The sequence below is a fragment of the Mesoplodon bidens genome (genome assembly GCF_964165515.1).
Source record: "Mesoplodon bidens genome assembly, chromosome: 10".
Taxonomy (NCBI): Eukaryota; Metazoa; Chordata; class Mammalia; order Artiodactyla; family Ziphiidae; genus Mesoplodon; species Mesoplodon bidens.
This window is the reverse complement of record NC_138172.1, coordinates 32,841,519-32,862,806: the sequence shown is the minus strand read 5'-3', so window position 1 is coordinate 32,862,806 and position 21,288 is coordinate 32,841,519. Positions and strand designations below refer to the sequence as shown.

Here is a 21,288-nt window from a genome sequence, read left to right as displayed (position 1 = left end):
ACATACTTTTTTCCACTCACAAATCCTAAATTCAAACACAGTATGTCCTTGAAACTACATTTCAAAACAGGAACCTTAAATCCCTTTTTAAAAAACATGGGGAAAATACATTTAACAGCAATTTATAGTAATACTTTATTTCAAGAAAAAACAAAATTTCATTATTTTTCCCTACAAGTTCATATTACACAATTTTATCCTTTAAAAAAGTACTAATTTTTCTTAAATCTTAGCCAACATTTCCTAAGAAATTGCTGTTGTAGTATATAAAATGTTACCTCTAGATCAGAAAGTCCAAACATAGGTATAGTTTTCAAAACTATAGTACTTTTAAGATATAGTGAACTCCCTTATTCAAGTCTGCACCCAGGTATAGCAGTGTAACCCCTCTACAAAAAATTCAGTTTTGATTTTCCCTACACTCACACTTTTCCAAAGGTTTAAACAGCCTAAGCAGCATTTAGATTATAACACTTTGCTACCAACCCCAGTGGTTACCATGAACCACTGCACCCATTAAGTACTGCAAAGGCACCTGTCAGCATGGTAAGACCATACAGCAGGTCTGTAGGTCAAAGAAGAGAAGGGGAGCAAAATATCCAATGTACCAAGGTAAGAATTACAACTGTATGAAATTGATAAACCAGAAAATTCAACTTCCATAAAATAATTCAGGAATACTGAATGCCCTTCGTAAATCTGCAACATGGGGTTTAGTGCACATAGGAAATGTCAGGATGAGTACATAAGAAATCTGTAACAGGGAACTCCCTGACGGTCCAGTGGTTGGGACTTGGCGCTCTTACTGCTGGAGCTCAAGTTCAATCCCTGGTCGGGGAACTAAGATCCTGCAAGCTGTGCAGCGTGGCCAAAAAAAAAAACACCACCACAAAAAAAATAAAATCTGTAACAGAGGTTGATCAATGGGGTGAAACTAAGTGTCTGGCCTAGGGGTAGAAGACTTATTTTTTGAAGTAGTTTTGTATTTCTTGAATTACGTACCATGTCAAATATCTGATTTATTCAAATAAAATGTCTTACTTGCATCTTGTAAAACAAATGAGTTGGGAAGGACCACGTGTAATTTTAAAACTTCTGAATGGTTTATTATTAAAAATACTTGAATACATTCTCCCAAATATTTCAGCTATAGTTGAGACCAATAAACTTATTCCTAAATTTTTTTTTCTAAAAAAAATTTTTTCTTAAATAACTGTACCATGGGGCATGTGGGATCTTAGTTCCCCAACCAGCGATCGAACCCGTGCCCCCTGCAGTGGAAGTGTGGAGTCTTAACCACTGGACCACTAGGGAAGTCTCCCAGTAAGCTTATTCCTGAAGGGCTATGGATAAAGGAAATATTTTTAAGCTGAAATATAACTTAAATCAACATGGGAAATTTTCCATATTAAAAAACTCTAAACCAAATCCCTTTTGAAAATGCAAATGATCACCATCTAATTTTACTTTGTACTGATTTCCCCCATTTAATTTTAAGATGGACAACTTTATTATTTTTAAAATGTCTTCAATAAATGATTTAAAAGAAACACATGTCAATATCTATAATAATACATGTTTTCTACTAACTATCATTCAGGCATTGTGATACTTTGACTTTTAAATGCAAGGGGTGGCGAGTTCTCAAAAAGTAGCATCACTTGGATTTTTATACTTTTAACCACAAAATATGAAGATGGTATGCCAGATAAAGACTGCAGATGCTGATGGAGCATTATGAAGCATAAACAAGACACCTGATTCTCCCAATGAGAAAGAATCACTGATAGAAGCAAAACTTACATGAATCTTAGACATATTGTTGTGTGAAAGAGCCAAAACCAAAAGAGGACATATGTAGTAGGTTCCATCTATCTTAAATTCAAGAGTAGGTAAAAACTAATGTACAGCAAAAGAAGTCAGATTAGTGGTTACGGTTTGGGGCAGGGAGAATACTGACTGGGAGGATGCAGAAGAAGACCTGCTGGGGTACTGAAAATGTTCTACATCTTGATTTGGGTGGTGGTCACCTAAGTGTTTACATATGTAAGAATTCATCAAGCTGTCTACTAAAAATTTATGTACTTTCCTGTATGTCATATCAATATATCTGTTCTTCCTGCTTTGTTTTTTTTCAATCGTGTTTTCCTAGGAGGAGACAAAGATCATCTTTAAGAAAACTATTAACTCAAAGTTTTTTTTAATTCCCAAAAGAGAGGAATAACCATAAAGATCTACTAAAATTAGTCATTTAGCTTTTCTTCCGAATAAAAAAAAAACCAACACAAGATTTCTAAAAGAGTAAGACAAAATGAAATGGAAACTAAAAAGACGCAGACCAAACTCCAAGCAAGAAGAATCTGCCTATGGCCATCTTCAGGGATGCTGAATTGACTTGAGTTTAGACAAAAGAGACTGTCTTCTAGGCATCTACTACAACTAGCTAATCAGTAATATCTATAAATGTTTCTGGAATCCAAAAGTTTCCTAATCTCTTAAACTATCTGCAGAAATTAGCTTTACAATTAGCAAAAGAATTGAGTCAAAAAAATTCAAGATTAGGAATAATGTACCTAAATGATACATGGCCTCACATCCTCGTATTTTTTAAATTTAAGAGAAACTTGAAGACTGCTTCTCATAAGATGTCCTGTAGAAATGGATTAAGAAAAATATTCTGGTCTTCCCAAGTCATCGTATCAGACAGAATCTACTGTAGGTGAAAAAAACTGAATCTCTATGAATATTCAGTGACTCCCTTGAATACATTCTTTGTATAAGAATATTTGATATAAATCAATTAATGATTTAAATACAAATATGATATTGTCCAAATTTTCTGTAATTAACAGACTTAAACTGATGCCCTCCAGATAGAGGACCAGAACTGCAAGTAGCAATTCTGAAGAAGGGCACATTGGGAGGAAAAGCAAAGAGAGCCTTCTCACCTGGTGTTTGTTTCTCACCATGTTTCCCCAGCTGGTCTTCTGGGCTTCTTGCATTCCCTCCTGAGGGAAAGCATCCATTAGATTTGTAGACTCTCTTCAGGTACTGGTGACAACCTTTTAAAGCACCTTTCGGATAACCCCAAATGCTAACAAATTCAAGTATTCCCTCTTCTGCCTAAAATAATCCTGAAGGGTCATTAAGAAATGGGAAGTTGCTTCCCTTTCCATTTGGGTGATGATGGAATATCAACACCTAGATGTTGTGCCTTCAAATGGCTCTGAAACCAGCTATGAAGGTGTCTAAATGAGGAAGGTTAGGACAATCACCTTGTACAGACTACTTCCTTATTCCGTTTTTCCAACTCAAGCCAACTTCTCCAGGTCAGGAGTACCAGCTGCCGCTCTACGATCACTTCTAGGCCTCTTGCCCTCTCTGATAAGGTACCAGAAGTAGAGAATGGTGCTGAAGCCCATGGAAACTCATCAAGTTTTAGAAATTCTTTGCAGAGTCCTTGGAGGTCTCAGTAGCTTCTACGTCACAAGCTAGAAAGTATATTTCAGTCGACTTTCTAGCAAAAACTGTTTGTTTTTCCTTTTTAAAGGTTAAATAAAGATCTAGGAATGGAAAAGATGTGCCCTGGAAATACTTCCCCAAATGCTTAGCTAATGAAGATGAATAAGAACTTGGAATATTAACAGTATCTGCGTATGTGTGTGTATGTGTTTGTACAGAGAAATCAGAATACTGCAAAATGATCTTTCAACATCTGCTAAACTATTCTTGCCTCATGGTTCAGTAAGTTTTCTAGGGATATTTACATTTAATCATTTCAGGCCATTCTCTACAATCATCCAATTTCTCTCAAATTATCCAATATTAAGAACTCAAATTTCTTTCAAATAGATGAAGCTTAACATGACCACTTCTTAGACGACAGCTTGTGAAGTTTAATAATTTGAGAAGGCAGCATTTAATTGGCTGCCCAAAGACCCTCATTTCATCTCTGCAGCTACCTCACCTTATTAGAAACCCAATTTCTGACAACCATTTTCATTTGCAAGTTGCACGTTCAACTCCATAGGGAGAGTAAGGATATTTTAAATCCCTGTTTTTAATAGGCTCTTTTGCAGATACTAACCAAGAACAGCAACACTCAATGACGAATATCACATTGCTCAAAAAATAAGACACTGAAGACGTCAGAGCCAAGCAAGACCCAAGAGTGGAATCTAGAAAAGACAAAACCCTTCAGGAAACTGGTCCCTAAGTAAAACCAAGCAAACCTAAGTCCCAGTATACTTGTTCTTACCTGTAATTGGAATCAATTTCCAATGTATTTCAGTCTCTTCAACATTATTTGACTTAGATTGTCTACGGAATCCATGTTCAATGGGAACAGTGGGACACAAACTGCAATCTTCAAAATTACTCATGCTAATTAAATTTGGATCCTAAAAATTAGAGTACAGATTCAATACCTTTCTTTTTAATTAATTTTAATGTCAAGAAAAAACAACTATTTTTTCACAGCAAATTTACAAACTTCAACCTAAACATTACAAGCAAGTAAAATCAACATGGTGAAGTTATAATACTCTAATCTCAAACTAGAACATATTTTTTTCTCTCAAAACGTAATTGGTTGATTTACAGCAGAGGTTGGTAAACTTTTTCAGTAAAGCACCCAATATTTTAGGCTTTGCAGGCCAGATACTCAGCTCTGCCATTGAAATGCAAAAGCAGCCATAAGCAATACCTAAATGAATGGGCATGACTGTGTTCCAATCAAATTTTAGTTACAAAAATAGGCAGTGGGCTGGGTTTGGTCCATGCCCCCATCAACACAATTTAGAGTTTTAAATATGTCAGGAAATGGTAACAATATAGGTTAGTTCCTTAGTGCCTACCTTACGCATGCCCCCAACTGAGATCCCTGTCTTCATCCTCCCCATAAAATAAATATCCCAAAACTACATGTAGAAAGCCTGGGGACATGCATATGACTTTAAAAAAAATTTTTTTTCTTTTGGCTGAGCCACACAGCATACAGGATTCTTAGTTCCCTGATCAGGGATCAAACCCATGCCCCCTGCAGTGGAAGCACAGAGTCTTAACCACTGGACAGCCAGGGAAGTCCCACGATGCATATGACTTTTACTCAAAGACAGGGAAGAGAAAATGGAAGAAAGTAAATTAGGAACAAGTTTTTAGGAACATGGTGCCATCCTGGTACAGTTCCCCAAGTGATGCAACCACTTCTTGGGAAGGGGGGAGCTGGGGAGATTAGGCTACTTCTCAGCTAGATATCAGTACTCTAAGCACGTATCATAAACTGGATGTCCTGTCAAGCATGGCTGAGGGTTACCTCAGAGGTAATCCTAAAGGCCACTCATTTTCCATTGCATGAGAAATACGAAGTATTTAACCTTGTTTCTAACTGGTACACTGACTTTGGTCACCTCATCTGCCTCACCTATGGGTTCTGGTACTGCCAGCAGAAAGCCAGTGTTTTGAGGACTCAATTTTATTATGAAATGATAGAGAATTAACTCCCAGTAAGCTGTTCCTGACAAACAGATTGTCCAGCCTTCACTTTATCACAATGGTAAATTTCAGACTACACACAAAGCTTATGAGCAGGAAGGAAAACACTTCTGCGTTTATCTCTGTGTAACAAGGAGTAACTTAGAAATACTATCCTGCACAGACGCTATTACTGAAATGTGTATCATTTCTTTGTGAAAAGGAAAAACAAGCACATTCACATTCTCCTTTTTTTTTTTAATTCTTAAAAAAATTTTTTGGCTGTGCCATGCAGCATGCGGGATCTTAGTTCCCTGACCAGGGATCGAACCCGTGCCCCCTGCAGTGGAAGCGCAGAGTCCTAACCACTGGGCCACCAGGGAATTCCCCCCACATCCTCCCTTTCATACACACATTCACAAAAGCAAACAAAGATAACCAAAAGATATAAGCTTACTTCTTTCAAATGTAGTTTATGGTCAGTGCCTACTTCACTGGTAGAAACAGCAAGAGGATACTTTAAAGATGATGTATCAACTTCTAGCAGTGGGCTCTGAGTATCCTTAAAATGTGCATTTTCAATTTTTGCACAAGTAGGCTGCTCATATTCTTTCTTATCCAGGGTAGAGTTCAACTCATACTCATGCTTTTGCCTCATCTCTTCATAGGCATCATCAGAGCTCAATCCTAAGGCCTTGTTGACTGTGTCTGTCAGGGATGCATCAGAATGACGTGCATTTGCTAGTGTTTCTGACAGCCAATTAAACAACCTATGGATGTCAGCAATGCTAGAGTTAGAGGTATCCTGCTGCTGCCGTCTCAAGTCAGCATCATGCCCAAGTGAGCCAACAGGCTGTGGAGACTCTGAAGGGAAAAGAGAAAGAGCCATCTCTTAAAGTCTGGAAGGCAAGCATAAAAATAATAAATATATATATCTATGGGCTTCCCTGGTGGCGCAGTGGTTGAGAGTCCGCCTGCCGATGCAGGGGACACGGGTTCGTGCCCCGGTCCGGGAAGATCCCACATGCCGCGGAGCGGCTGGGCCCGTGAGCCATGGCCGCTGAGCCTGCGCGTCCGGAGCCTGTGCTCCGCAACGGGAGAGGCCACAACAGTGAGAGGCCCGCATACCGCAAAAAAAAAAAAAAAATTAATAATAATAATAATAATAATAAATATATATATCTAAAAATTAATTATCATATAACATTTATAGGCAGGAACTCAATCAAACCACCTGCTTAGAGTTTACAAGTATATCCATCCCTTACTTTCCAAATATGACTGGTTCTAAAATTTTGCACATAGGTCAAAATTCCCATTAAATGAAGGTTTATTTTCATCATAATTTGAAAATACTATCAAAAATGAGCTCAAATATTATGTTGGTAATATGGATAATATATATAAATAACTGTACTGTAATTACCTTAAACTCTACCACCAAAATCCTAAAATCAGTGAGGTACCTGACAACAGAAAAAATACCTACACAACTGTTTTGCAAAATGTTAGAGAAGGGTATGCAGATTACCCTTAAATCTTCTAAAAATATAAAAACAACAAAACCCCATGACTTTATCTGATTTTGATCTCTCCCATAACATTCTGTACTTAAAATACTGGCTAACCTTTTCATAATCTAAGCTTTATCTTAAACGACTATATTACTTAATTCATAACAAAGCTGAGATATTAGAGATACAAAATCACCCCAAAGAAATCTACACCAATCTTGCACTAAGAACAAAAAGGACTATGAGAGAAAACATGTTAGACATGGCTCCAAGCAGGTATAAATCTGGGTTATCTGCACCACCAGTATATTTAAAAACTTGCAAAGAGAAGAGACATTCAGAAAGGCACGTGCTTTAATGCTGAAAGAGGGTAGAGCCAGGGTAGATGTCAGGATTCCGATTTAGGTAGTGTATACGTACCACAGGCAAAAAAAAAGTTAGAAACAACAGGGTACATACTGTATGATTCTAATTATATGAAATTATAGAGAAGGCAAAATAATCTATAGAGACAGAAAGCAGATCAGCGGTGGAGTGGAATGAGATAAACTACAAAGAAGAACAAGGCAACATTTGGGGGTAATGAAAAATGTCCTATATATTGGAGTAGTGGTAACACAGCTATAAAAAACTCATCAGACTGTGCACTTAAAATAAGTACATTGTATATAAATCATACCTTAAAAAGTTGATGTTAAAGGCAGTAGGGGAGACAGAAGGCTACCTCTTAATGAGTGGGCTCACCACCAAATCAAGATCAGAATGTTTTAAAAGTTAGAATCTAACCTTTAAATCTCTACTTTCAGGATCAGAAATAAAGTGTGCAAAATGACAAGAAACAAACACAAGTGAGGAACACCTAGATGTGCAACTCTATCACTAGTTCTACTTTAACCTATCCACCCCCTTTCCCCTGCCCCATTTCTCCTTTGTTCTATTATAACCAGCATAGCTTTCCCACCATTTTAATTACTGATAAAGCCTGATTTCCACCCACAAATATTTTTTCACACATACCAATTTGCCAATTATCAGCTAAAATGGTGCCAAAATTTAAGTACCTTGCCTATTATGTGTTCAGTGCTAGGAAATATAGCTGACTTTAGGAACAATGCTTGGAGTTAGTCAGAAGTGAGTTCAAACATGGATCAGTGAACTCATAACTTTAGGTAAAATTATTTAACTTCTCTGAGATGGTTTCCTCATCTGTAAAATAAGGATAATAATGTCTACCAATCAAGAACTAAATGAGTCCATACATGTAAAGCAGCTAGCACATAGTAAGCACTTAACTCTCAAGACTCAGGTCAACAGTATCAGACAGTATGGATCAGTAAGCACCGTCAGGTTCAGCACAGAGCAGAAATCCAGCATAAGCTAAAGGAGATGAAAACCATCAAGGAGGAGAACAGCCAGAAAGCTAAGGAGGGTTATGAACTGCAAAGATATGAGGCTTGAGAGAAATGAAAGATGCTTCAGGAAAAAAGAAAGAAGTAAAGGGCTGACCATGACATATTCTGAGAAAAGTGCCTTAACCAAGGAGAGTGGAAAACACGGCTACCCAGGCTGGACATGGCCAGTCTATAACAAAGCCTTGAAAAACGAATACAGAAGCTGAGATTGGCAGCAAAAGTTCCTTTACAAAAACAGGGGACTGCCTAGATTGGCTCTCAGGCTATATTTAGCAAACCCTTGTATGAGGAGAAAGGACAGAACTACTTTACTATGTTTTTGGTTGTTACTTTTATACTATATAAAAACAATTGTGATATTTTACCTTCATACAGATGGCAATTTTCAGATAAATTACTGGTTTTGGCGAGCTTTCTCATATTTTCAGGTAGATCCTCAAGCTTCCTCTTCAAGACAGTTTTGCTTCTCATATCTTCTGTGTCTGAGTCCCCACCCACATTTTTCTTCCTACACTGAATTAAATTAATCAACTCTTTGACTCTATCTTTATCATAATCCAAAGAGTGAGATGACTTCTGCTTTCCAGGTGTAATAGTTTCACCCCTTGAGTTATTTCGTTTTCCGAATTTCATTTTTGTACCATTCATTTCTTCTTCTTGGCCTTCATAATCTGAAAGTGGACTGAACTGTTGAAGTTTTCTATTTTCTTCAAATAGCTCTTTTAATTTATAAATAGGTAACTGATACATTTCAGGCCGAAAAATATAGGTATGCAAACAATTATCAATATGGGATTTATTTTTTGGAGCTGAATATAAAAATTTTTTATCATCTAATCGTGAATCATATGGAAACATGATAAACTCTCGTTTACCTGAACCAAAACCTCGCTTAAAAAATTCACTTACATACTTTTCAACAACAGAATGAAAATTTATAGTATTTATATTTTTGAATTCCTTTCGACACTGAATCAAAGCAAACTGTAAAAACTGAGTTATTTTTAATACATCTGGCATGCTCTCACGTCTCTCCTGTGGTGCTGCACTGGTTGAACCTTTCTGTGCTGTAAACAAACAAAAAAGCAAACCATGTTAGCAATCAAGAAATTAGTCAAGTACAGATCTACATATTGTCAAAGCAATGTAACAACATCCATACATTAATGGTGGACCAGACCAGTATGTACCCTAATACATATATGTTATATAGGGATATATGAAGAGCATGCTTCTAAGCCCAGGAGCCTAAAATGGGCCAATAAGAAATTAAAACATGAAAACTGCAGAACATATTTTTAAAGGGAAAAACCCGTTGAAGATCTTCTTCATGTCCCTAGGCATCAACTGGTGGCAAGCAAAATGTAAGGAGAAATAAAGACCTGAGGCTCCTAACAAGACTGTCCAGCAAACGACAGTAATGTCACCCCTTCCTGTTGTAACAACTTTATCTCTATCTATCCCCATAAGCAGATATGTAGGCACTGAATGGCTACCATTGAGAATCTCATTTTTTTTGGCCATGCCACGCCGCCTGAGGGATCTTAGTTCCCCCCACCAGGGACTGAACCCGAGCCCTGGAAACTGAAAGCATGGAATCCTAACCACTGGACCACCAGGGAATTCCCGAGAATTTCATTTTTAACCTAAGAGTGAGAACTTTACCTTAAGACAGCATTAAAGTTCATTCTTAGAAATGGTGAATAGAAATGGTGTTCTCTAAAACGGTATGAAAATTCTTATTAATTGTGAATGGCCTAATATTTAACCTAGCACATGATGCACTTACGGTCACTAAAATGTGAATGCAAAAATGAACTAAGCTAAAAAAAAAAATCATATAATAATAGAAACCCTGAAAAACTAAGCTATAGTATTGTAACAATTACAATCAACATTTACTTAGTGAAAACACTGACAAAAACCAAGATAATTTTTCACAGTTAAAAAAACAAGCCATATAATTTGTGTTTTATATTGCTAACACCTCTTAATACCCCCATTATCTCCCAAAACATGACGTAAGAAAGACAAAATGGTAAGTGAGTTATCTGGAAATTTTCAATAAAATGTAGGTATCTATATGTAACTGGATTTAGATATTCAAAGAACTTACAAGTAACTATGCCTCTAGGTTCTTGAAATAGAAACAAAGCATGTAAGACTCGAGACTTAGCAGTATGATGTTCTAAAAAAACAAAAGTGAAATTCATTAGCAATATATTTTAACTTTTAAAAAGTTAAAGGAGAATTATAAAAATTAAAGAGAAGATCACCTACCATATGGAGAAACCATTTGACAAGGAGAGAGAAGAAAAAGGTATCCTCGGTCTCCCAAAGGTTTAACAAGAACCTACATTTTTGGAAGAGGGAAGAAGTTGAATTTGCGTTATTATTCACCATAAGGCAGAAACATAGCAGTTTCTACTAATTACAAGGAAAGCAAAAAGTTTTTGATCATCTTTTTAGGAAAAGTACTGCTACTGAATTAGCTAAAAAACTCTTTCCACCAATCCTCTGCTGATTAACAGGATTCCAATCAATTAAGAATGCCTTAGTTTTCAAAATTTTAACGAGAAAATATTACTGAAAGAATTCTCCTAACTATTAAATCAACTTGTTGATTTTTCCTTGAAGCTAAAATACAAGAACCAAACAAAAACTTCAAATATCTTCCTCAGCAATTCAAAAGACCTGTTTTTAATTGCCAAGGTGGTGTGCTAGATGTTGGAGATACAAAACAAGTACGACACAAATGCTACCTTTCAAGAGTTCAGGCTAATCTCAAATGAAATGTGTTGCTGTAATCTAATTTTTCACATATTTAATGAACATCTTTCACACGTAAGGCAATTTCCTTACCAGAGATCACTTGAAAGACAAGCGCACAAGATCCTTTGATCAAAAGAAGGTTATAATTGGGTGGAGAAAGTAACACAAGAAATATCAATAATTAGATAAGACAGGAAAGGTCTTAAAAAGATTTACAAAGCAACAGAAAGGAAAAAATACAGTTAGTCTATGGTTGGAAAACATATTGAGAGTATATGGGAGGTGGATTTTGAAGGATGGGTACATTGCCAAGAGCCTAAAGTTGTGGGAAAGACATTTCAATAGAGACAACGTCATGAACAAAGGGCAGAGTTATAACATAATGGACAGTTTGCAGGCATCAGAGTACTTATGACTGGCCAAGAGTGAGGAGAGACTAGGAGAAACATGTAAGACAAGTCTAGAAAGAAAGATCATGGGCTAGATGGCAAAAAGACAAGAATGCCAGGTTAGCCAGAAATGCCCTCGAGAGTATACCCTTTTGAGCTGAAGTGTTTCCCTAAAAAAAAAAAAAAAACCAAAGAAACTTGATAGCACTGGAGGAGGAAAGAGAACAATGTAATGCAAAGAACTCAGTTCACAAACTACTGCAATAGTTCACAATATTTTTTGGATTGAAGAAAGGGTAAGTGGGCTTCCCTGGTGGCACAGTGGTTGAGAGTACGCCTGCTGATGCAGGGGACACGGGTTCGTGTCCCGGTCCAGGAAGATCCCACATGCCGCAGAGCGGCTTGGCCCATGAGCCATGGCCGCTGAGCCTGCGTGTCTGGAGCCTGGGCTCCGCAATGGGAGAGGCCACAGCAGTGAGAGGCCCGCGTACCGCCAAAAAAAAAAAAAAGAAAGGGTAATAAGTAAAGGAGGAACTGAGTATGGCAGCTAAACACAAAAGGATATCAGGATTCTGAAAGAAAACTTGTGCTACCTAAATTCCTATTAAACAATTCCAGTAAACAAAGTCTGTATAAGAACCAATAATTTGGGCTTCCCTGGTAGCGCAGTGGTTGAGAATCTGCCTGCCAATGAAGGGGACACGAGTTCGAGCCCTGGTCTGGGAGGATCCCACATGCCGCGGAGCGGCTAGCCCCGTGAGCCACAATTACTGAGCCTGCGCGTCTGGAGCCTGTGCTCCACAACAAGAAAGGCCGCGGTAGTCAGAGGCCTGCGCACTGCGATGAGGAGTGGCCCCCACTTGCCGCAACTAGAGAAAGCCCTCGCACAGAAACGAAGAGCCAGCACAGCCACAAACAAACAAACAAACAAACAAATAAATAAATAAAAGATTAGGGGAAAAAAAAGAACCATAATTTAAAGGACTAAAGTGACTATGCTACCAATTTACACTTAATAAAAACATTGTTTGAACACCCAAAAGTAAGGTGGACAATGCATCTGCAAAATTTCTGTTTCAGACTTAAACCCTTTTATCCAAAATGTTTTATATATCATATCTCTTTTAACATTTTGCCCAACTCTTGATTTGTCAGAACAGAAAGTTGGGAGACATGAGTAAGAGCTTCATGTTTTGTGGTTGCTCAGAAAAAAACAATTAGATTATTTTAACTTCTCACCCACTCCATATACCAGATTTTTTAACCTGACTGGCTTAGTGGCCTAAAGACCCTAGTGCCCTAAGGGGACTCAGTGTCCCCAGAGACTCATGGAACACAGGGAATCCACACCCAGAAACAACACTCAGGCAGACAGAAGCCCTAGCAGTAATATCTGTGGCTTTAAGCCAAAGAAACACTTTCAATCCTCCACAATAGGAAACACCTGTGAACTCTGTATTGCTGCCTCTATTTATTACACCTTACTGTTTCCTTCTCCCTCAGAAAACAATACTAACCCAGTCTGTGGATTTATATTACTTGATTCTACTATTTTGGCTTTGCAGATAACATTACAGGTAATATGGTATGAAAACAAAAAGTATTTTTAAAAATATAAAATATTAAGCTCACAATCTTAAATTACCAAGCTTCAGAGAAAATAAGCTACCCTAAGAGAGATTCAGCAAAAGCAATAGATTCAAATACCCAAGGGCTGCAGATTGGAATCAAAAGATGCAATATATAAAACAGGTATGAAATGTTTAAAGAAATAATGTGGCATAACTGAAAACATGTTCACACAGAAACTGTCATACAAATATTCACAATACGAATATTCTTAATAGCCAAAGAGTGGAAATAACTAATGAATGGCAAACAAAATGTGACATTATCCATACAGTGAAATAAATGAAGTACTGATACATGCTACAACAAGGATGAACCTTAAAAGTATTATGCTAAGTGAAAGAAGGCACTAAAAGCCACATAGTGCATGATTCCACTTATATAAAATGTCCACTACAGACCAATCCATAAGACAGAAGTAGATTAGTGGTTGCCAGGGACTGGGGGGAGGAAGGAATATGAAGTGAATGCTTAGTGGGTATGAGGTTTCTTTCTGGGGTGATGAAAATATTCTGGAATAAGATAAGTGGTAATGGTTGCACAACATTGTAAATCTAGTAAAAATCACAGAATTGTACACTTTAAAATGGCTAAAATGGTGATGTAATTAAAAAAAATAGCAAGGAACATCAGAATATAATCTCTACCTCCTAGAACAGTCCCTGGCACACAAAAGGTACTCAATAAATCTTTCTGAAAGAATTAACAAGAATCTGTTTTTTTAAAAAAAAAAGTCAGGCAGATCTCAAAAAGAACCAAATAAAGCTTTCAGAAATTCAAAATATTTTCTGTGAAATTGAAAATCAACAGCAAATTAGACACAGCTAAAGACAGAATTTGTAATCTAGAAGATAGCTATGATGAAATTACTCAGAATGCAGTACAAAGGAATACGACAGAAAACACAAGAGAGGTTAACAGACATTGAGAACAGCATGATGCTTCAGAGTCCTAGAAAGGCAGTCAAAAAAGAGTGAAGAAGGGGCTTCCCTGGTGGCGCAGTGGTTGGGAGTCTGCCTGCTGATGCAGGGGACATGGGTTTGGGCCCTGGTCTGGGAGGATCCTGCATGCCGCGGAGCGGCTAGGCCCGTGAGCCACAACTACTGAGCCTGCGCGTCTGGAGCCTGTGCTCCGCAACGGGAGAGGCCACGACAGTGAGAGGCCCGCGCACCATGATGAAGGGTGGCCCCCGCTTGCCACAACTAGAGACAGCCCTCACACAGAGGTGAAGACCCAACACAGCAAAAATAAATTAAAAAAAAAAAAAAAGAGTGAAGAAGTATAATCACAGAGATAATGACTAACAATACTCCAGAAAAAAAAGCTGTAAATCCACAAATATGAAAAGACAATATATACCAAGCTAGATAAATAAGAAATCTACACCTAGATATATTTAATGTAACTGCAAAACACCAAAGACAAAGAAAAAACTGAAAAAGCAACCAGAAAAAAAAAAAAAGATGCTCTACAAAGAAAACATCATTAGACTAAGAGTGGACCTCTCAACAAAAATAGAAGCCAGAAGATATCATAGTAAATACAGTCAAAGTGCTAAGAGATAATAGCTGTCAACCCGGAATTATGTCCCTAGGATTTAACAATTTTAAAAAAAACACACTTTTCTCAAATATAGAGGGGGCATGTATAAAAACTGACCACAGAGGTTTTTTTTTAATCCCAATAAATATCAAATAACTACCTGTTCTGATTTCAATGGAATTAAATTAGAAGAAGGAAAAAGTATTCTCATACATTTGGAAATTTGAAAATATACCTGTACATCATAGACAAAGTGGAAATCATAATGGAAACTAAAAAATACTTAGAACTGGATGATAATGAAAATACTACATATTAAAACATGTAGAATGTAGCTAAAGTAGTACTTAGAACTCAAGTTCATTGCCCATTTTTCTAACATAAGAAGTCAGAAACAGCTAAATAACACCCCCCCAAGTAGACTAAAACTGACAGCTGAAATTAATAAAACAGGAAAACAAAGGTACAACCGAGGATCAAAACCAAAATTTGGTTCTTAAGATGAATAAAATCAAGAAACCTCTGGTGAAAAGTAGTAGTAAGAGACAGCCTAATGAAAATACTACTTGCAAAAATACTCACAGCAGCTATTAAAAAAACTATAAAAGTAATTCTAGCTCAATAAATTTAAAAACATAAAAGAAATGGACAATTTCCTAAAAAAACAAAAGAACCCATAATATATCCAAACTGACCTGAGAAGAAATAGAAAACCTGAGTTTTCTATTAAAAAATTTGAATCATAAACCCATAAACATTTTAAAGACAGTTTTGCAGCTAAGTGCTACCCGACATACAAAGAATAGATTCCTTTCATCATATATACATCCATCTTTTGTAAAATGAGGAAACACCACTTACAACTCTGGGAAGCTTGTATAACCTTGCTATAAAAACTAGATAAGGACAATATGAGAAAGAAAAATTGTAGGTCGATCTCACTCATCATCACAGATACAAAATTCCTAAACAAAACATTCACACAACAAACCAAGTACTTTTAAAAAATGGGGGAAGGTATTCTAAAGCCCGAAGCACAGGAATAGTTTAATACTGAAAAAAGGTAAATAGTTCATCTTATTAAGTTTATAGGATAAATACTATGCATGATGGTAAATTTTATGTGTCAACTTGACTGGGCCACAGGGTGTCCAGATATTTGGTCAAACTTCATTCTGGATGCTTCTGCAGGTATTTTTGGATGAGTTAAATATATATATACATGTGGATAGACAGAGTAAAGCAGGTTGCCTTCTCTAATGTGGGTGAGTCTTATCACTTGAAGGTCTGATTAGAACAAAAGGCTGACCCTCCCTGGAGTAAAGGGAAATTCTTCCTGCCTGCCTGCCTTTGAGCTGGGACACTGGTTTTTCTCCTGCATTTGAACTCTAAGTGAAATATCAGCTCTTCCTGGCCTCAAGCCTGCCAGACTTCATCAGGAGACATCAGGTCTCCTGGTCCTGAGACACTTGGATTCAGACTCGAGCTATGCCATCAGGTCTCCTGGGTCCCCAGCTTGCCAACTGCAAATCTTGGGACTCTTCAGCCTCCATAACTGTGCAAGGCAATTCTTTGCAATAGATTTCTTTCTATATGTATACAGCTGACCCCTGAACAATGTGGGCGTTAGGAACCCCCACGCAGCTGAAAATCTGCATATAACTTTACAGTCAGCCCACCATATCTGTGGTTCTGCATCTGCAGATCCAACCAACCACAGATCATGTAGTACCGTAGTACATATTTACTGAAAAAAATTTGCATACAAATGGACTTGCACAAACCAATGTTGTTAAAGTATCAACTGCATATCCAATTGGTTCTGTTCCTCTGATGAAACCTGACTAATACACCATGCAACCATCTCAATAAATACAAAAAAAAAAAGAATTCAATAAAATTCAAAACCCACTCATGGTTAAAAAAATAAAGAAGGAAAAAATTTAAACTGATAAAGATTAATTATGAAAAACCTAAAGCAAACTTCTTACCTAGTACAAACTTCCTGCTAATGGTTAATGTTAGAAGTGTTCTTTTGAAGATCAAGAAGACAAGAATGGGACCTCCCTGGTGGCGCAGTGGTTAAGAATCCACCTGCCGGGCTTCCCTGGTGGCGCAGTGGTTGAGAGTCCGCCTGCCGATGCAGGGGACGCGGGTTCGTGCCCCGGTCCGGGAGGATCCCACATGCCGCAGAGCGGCTGGGCCCGTGAGCCATGGCTGCTGGGCCTGCACATCCGGAGCCTGTGCTCCGCAATGGGAGAGGCCACAACGGTGAGAGGCCCGCATACAGAAGAAAAAAAAAAAAAAAGAAAGAATCCACCTGCCAATGGAGGGGACATGGGTTCGAGCCCTGGTCCGGGAAGATCCCACATGCCACGGAGCAACTAAGCCCGTGCGCCACAACTACTGAGCCTACGCTCTAGAGCCCGTGTTCCTAGAGCCCGTGCTCTGCAACAAGAGAAGCCACTGCAATGAGAAGCCTGCGCACCGCAACAAAGAGTAGCCCCCGCTCGCTGCAACTAGAGAAAGCCCACGTGCAGCAACGAAGACCCAACGCAGCCAAAAATAAATAAATAAATAAATAAATTTATTTAAAAAAAAGACAAGAATGCCTACAATCACCACTTTTATTCAACATCATACTAGAGACCCTAGATTAGAGAGGAAAAAACAACGTTGCTCCCAGATAATGAGATCTATATAGTAATCCCAAATAATGTACAAAACTGAACAAATTATTCAAATTTCATACACTGATCTGACATAAAATCAATATATAAATATCAATTACATTTCTATATGCACAACAAACAGAAAATGCACTGAAATGGAAAATACTGTTTACAACAGCATCAAAAAATAAATAAATAAATAAGATGTCTGGGGATAAAACAAAAAATAAGCAAGACTTGTATCCAGAAAATTATAAAACTCTGTTAAAAGAATACCCTAAAGAAGTAAAGAGATAATCTTGTTCATGGATAAGACAGTATCAAATTTGATCTACAGATTTAATACAATTCCAGTTTTTAAATTCCAATAGGGTTTTTTGTGGGGGAGGGGAGTAAGGAGCTAACAAGCTGATCCTAAAATTTTTTTTAAAAAATCAAGCTGATTCTTAAATTTGGGGTGGTGAGGGGAAGCTAAATCTCAAATAGCGGAACACTCCAAAAAGGATGAAAAAAGTGGGGCGATTTGCCCTACCTGGTATCAAGACTTCTTAGTGGAGAAAGGATGGACTATTCAGTAAATGGTTCAGGAACAACTTGTTATTCATATTGGGGAAAAAATGAAGTTGTATTCCTATATTATATCAAACAAAAATAAAAAACAAAACAATACACATACATATATTTTTTAAAAACTTAAGTGCCAAAGGCAAAACCATAACATATTCAAAAGAAAATACAGGTCAGTATCTATAAGACCTAGGGGCAAGGAAAGATTTCTTAAGTTTAAGTCACAAACAGTACTTAATATTCAGGCTGACAAACTCAATTACATTAGAGTTATAAACATGTATTCTTCAAAAAACTGTGAATAAAGCAGAAAGGCAAGTGTAAATTATGGAAAAACAATTGTAGCACACAGCTGAGTATTAGTTCCCAAAATATAAATGAAGATCCTCAAATTAGTAAGAAAACACAAGCCACTCTATAATGCAATATAATTTGCAAAAATACTGAATCACTATGCTGTACACCTGAGACTAACACAATATTGTAAATCAACCACACTTCAAAGCAAAAAAAAAAAAAAAAGCCACTCAAAAGGAAAAATAGGTAGGCAGCTGAACATTAAAAGATATAAGTTTACGAAAGGATGATCAACTCATCATATTTTAGGAAAGACAAGCTAAAATCACAATAAGATACTATTTTATACCCACCAGATTGGCAAGATTTTGCCAAAGTCTGACTATACCAAGTAATTATGAGTATGTGAATTAATGGGAACTTGCTGGTACTGAGGGTATAAATTGGTACAACCACTTGAAATAAAATGCATTATTTTGTAAAGCCAGTAATACATTATGATTCAGTAATTCTACTTACAGATAATAAATCTAATATACTAGATCTATACTTGAGAGAAAATTATCTTATATATGTACATCAGGAGAGACTCAAAATGTTCACAGCAGAGACAATATTCAAATTTAGGGACATTTCTCTTATACATTTTCTTATACTAAAGTTAGCTTTAAGAATTCATTTGACTTCACTTTGTTATATACCTGAAACTAACACAACACTGTAAATCAACTATACTCCAATAAAAAAAAAGTTAACTTGACTAACAACCAACCAAAAGAGAGTTCAGTATTTTACTTATTTTATAAATACTCCTGTGGGAAAATACCACCTCCCTGAATTGTGTTCCTGCAAAAAGCCCTAGCCTTCTGACATGCAGAAATGTATATGATATAAAGATAGGAAATGTCTGTTTACATTTCCCCCAGAAATATTTCACTCTTCACATACCTTAAGAATTATATCTATAGCCAATTACCTAGTTAATTGCTCTGATCTAAAAGGATAGTTAAATTTCTCTTATCTCGGGCTTCCCTGGTGGCGCAGTGGTTGAGAGTCCACCTGCCAATGCAGGGAACATGGGTTCGTGCCCCGGTCTGGGAAGATCCCATATGCCGCGGAGCGGCTGGGCCCGTGAGCCATGCCCGCTGAGCCTGCGCGTCCAGAGCCTGTGCTCCGCAACGGGAGAGGCCACAACAGTGAGAGGCCCGCGTACCGCAAGAAAAAAAAAAAAAAAAAGATTCTCTTATCTCCCCGAAAGTGCCAAGTGAGTACACAAAAGGTTACAGTACAGATTAGGTTCCTAGGTTAACTCCCACAATTCCAGAAGACTGGAGAGCTATCTCCCTAGGTATTACATTTCAAGGAAGAATAAATGGGTCGCAGGAACTTGGAGATGTCTTTAGGTCCAAGAGGGCTAACTGGCTCCTGAAGAGATTTCATTTATTCATCAAAGGGTTGGAGTTAATATTCATTACATTTTCAAGGATATCTTTTTCCAGGAGGGGAGGGAGATAGATGCCTCCTTCCCTTCATGAGCAAAGAAAAATCATTTTCCTCACCCCTTGGCTACTGAGTGTCCAACTACTTGCATAGGATAATTGACCTGAGTCTCGATGCATCGCCCTAAGCGTCGGAAATAGGGCAAAGGAGAGCCAACACATTCATTACTTACTGTGAGGTACTGACTAAGTCTCTCTCTGATCCAGAACATCTCCTGTGCGTATTCAGGATAAAATTATTAAGAACCCAACAGTCCCCAATGCACCTCCCATTATGAATGACAACTATGAAGAAAGTAGCTATAGTTAGAATAATTCCCAGTGGGGTTTGCAGGAAAGGGGGCAGCCACACAAAATACGTCAGTTCGTTAGATTCATGTAGTGTATCCTTATAGAATGCCTGTGCCCTCTGAGATCTAGGATCTTACTTTACTTCTTGATTCTAGGAAGACCCAGTCCTCCACAAACCTAATATAACACTTGCTCAGGTGAAAAACAAAATGCCAGTATCCTTCCTATCCTGATTCTCACTATTAGGCACTCAACAGATACTGTACTTTTCTGATAAACTCCTCACTGTCCAGACCCACAATACTCATTATCTGAAATTCAAGAACTGAACAGATTTGGATAACTCAATATCCCACCATATCCAAACCTACTACCTAAACTTTCACTTTATGAACTCAGGAACTGAACAGACTTTGGTCATGAGGAATACTTGTATCATAGACAAAGTTTGGGAGGAAAACAAGAAATGCAAATATAAATATAAAAGTATGTTCACATGTAGGTGAATGTGCATGTGTGTGTGTTCTAAGATGCCTACCTAAAGATTTCTAGCTGGTCTCAAAAAGTTATTGCTAGGTGTCCATCAATTCACAAGTGTACAAACTCTGCCTATGAGTTTTGTACATAATTTGACCCTCCATCTAAATATAAACGATGGATTGGTTAAGCAAATATATATGCATACAACAAAATTCTACGTAGCCATCTATGAAGTTGCAGGTTCTGAAAATCACTGATACAACTCTCCGTGTGACTACCTGGAAACCGAGGCTCAACAAAATGAGAAGTAAAAAGAAGTCAACAGATGAAAACTTGTATTAAATGGCATACTTGTGCAAAAAAACTTCTCTCCCTCTCTACTGGAATGTCCCATCAACATTTAAACATGAGCTCACCTCTACCTCATGTTAACAGAAACCTTGGAATAGCCACTCCCCTCTGCAATCACCTCCTCTCCTTCAGCTAAATTATACATATTAGCATCACGTATTCATTTTCCATTCATTCCTGAATCCATCACAATCTGCTGCCTGACCTAGTAATCCCTCTACCCAAACTCAATATACTCAATACCTACTGAATTAGATACTACCTAGTAAATATCTCTTAAATCAGTCTTTTTCTTTTCTCATCCCACCTATCATTACCCTCTAAATGTAATAGTTTTCTACATCATCTCCCCCCTGCAATTCACTCTCTACAGAGTAACCAAGATAAATTTTCAAAACACA

The 21,288-nt window shown here is 37.4% G+C and overlaps 1 protein-coding gene across 8 annotated transcripts in view; it reads right to left on the bottom strand.

Moving 5' to 3' along the window:
* Positions 1 to 21,288, bottom strand: part of TASOR (transcription activation suppressor) — a 50,554-nt gene that overhangs the window by 9,762 nt on the left and 19,504 nt on the right. For 4 of the 8 annotated variants that reach the window (XM_081246035.1, XM_081246033.1, XM_081246036.1 and 1 more), the window contains exons 12-17: positions 10,679 to 10,751; positions 10,515 to 10,586; positions 8,764 to 9,465; positions 5,930 to 6,336; positions 4,259 to 4,400; positions 2,949 to 3,008 (exon numbers count right to left, since the gene is read on the bottom strand). In XM_081246035.1, coding sequence (XP_081102161.1) covers positions 2,949 to 3,008; positions 4,259 to 4,400; positions 5,930 to 6,336; positions 8,764 to 9,465; positions 10,515 to 10,586; positions 10,679 to 10,751 — 1,456 coding nt within the window. The remainder of the gene's footprint in view (positions 1 to 2,948; positions 3,009 to 4,258; positions 4,401 to 5,929; positions 6,337 to 8,763; positions 9,466 to 10,514; positions 10,587 to 10,678; positions 10,752 to 21,288) is intronic. The other 4 variants (XM_081246032.1, XM_081246034.1, XM_081246037.1 and 1 more) reach the window with 1 other exon arrangement.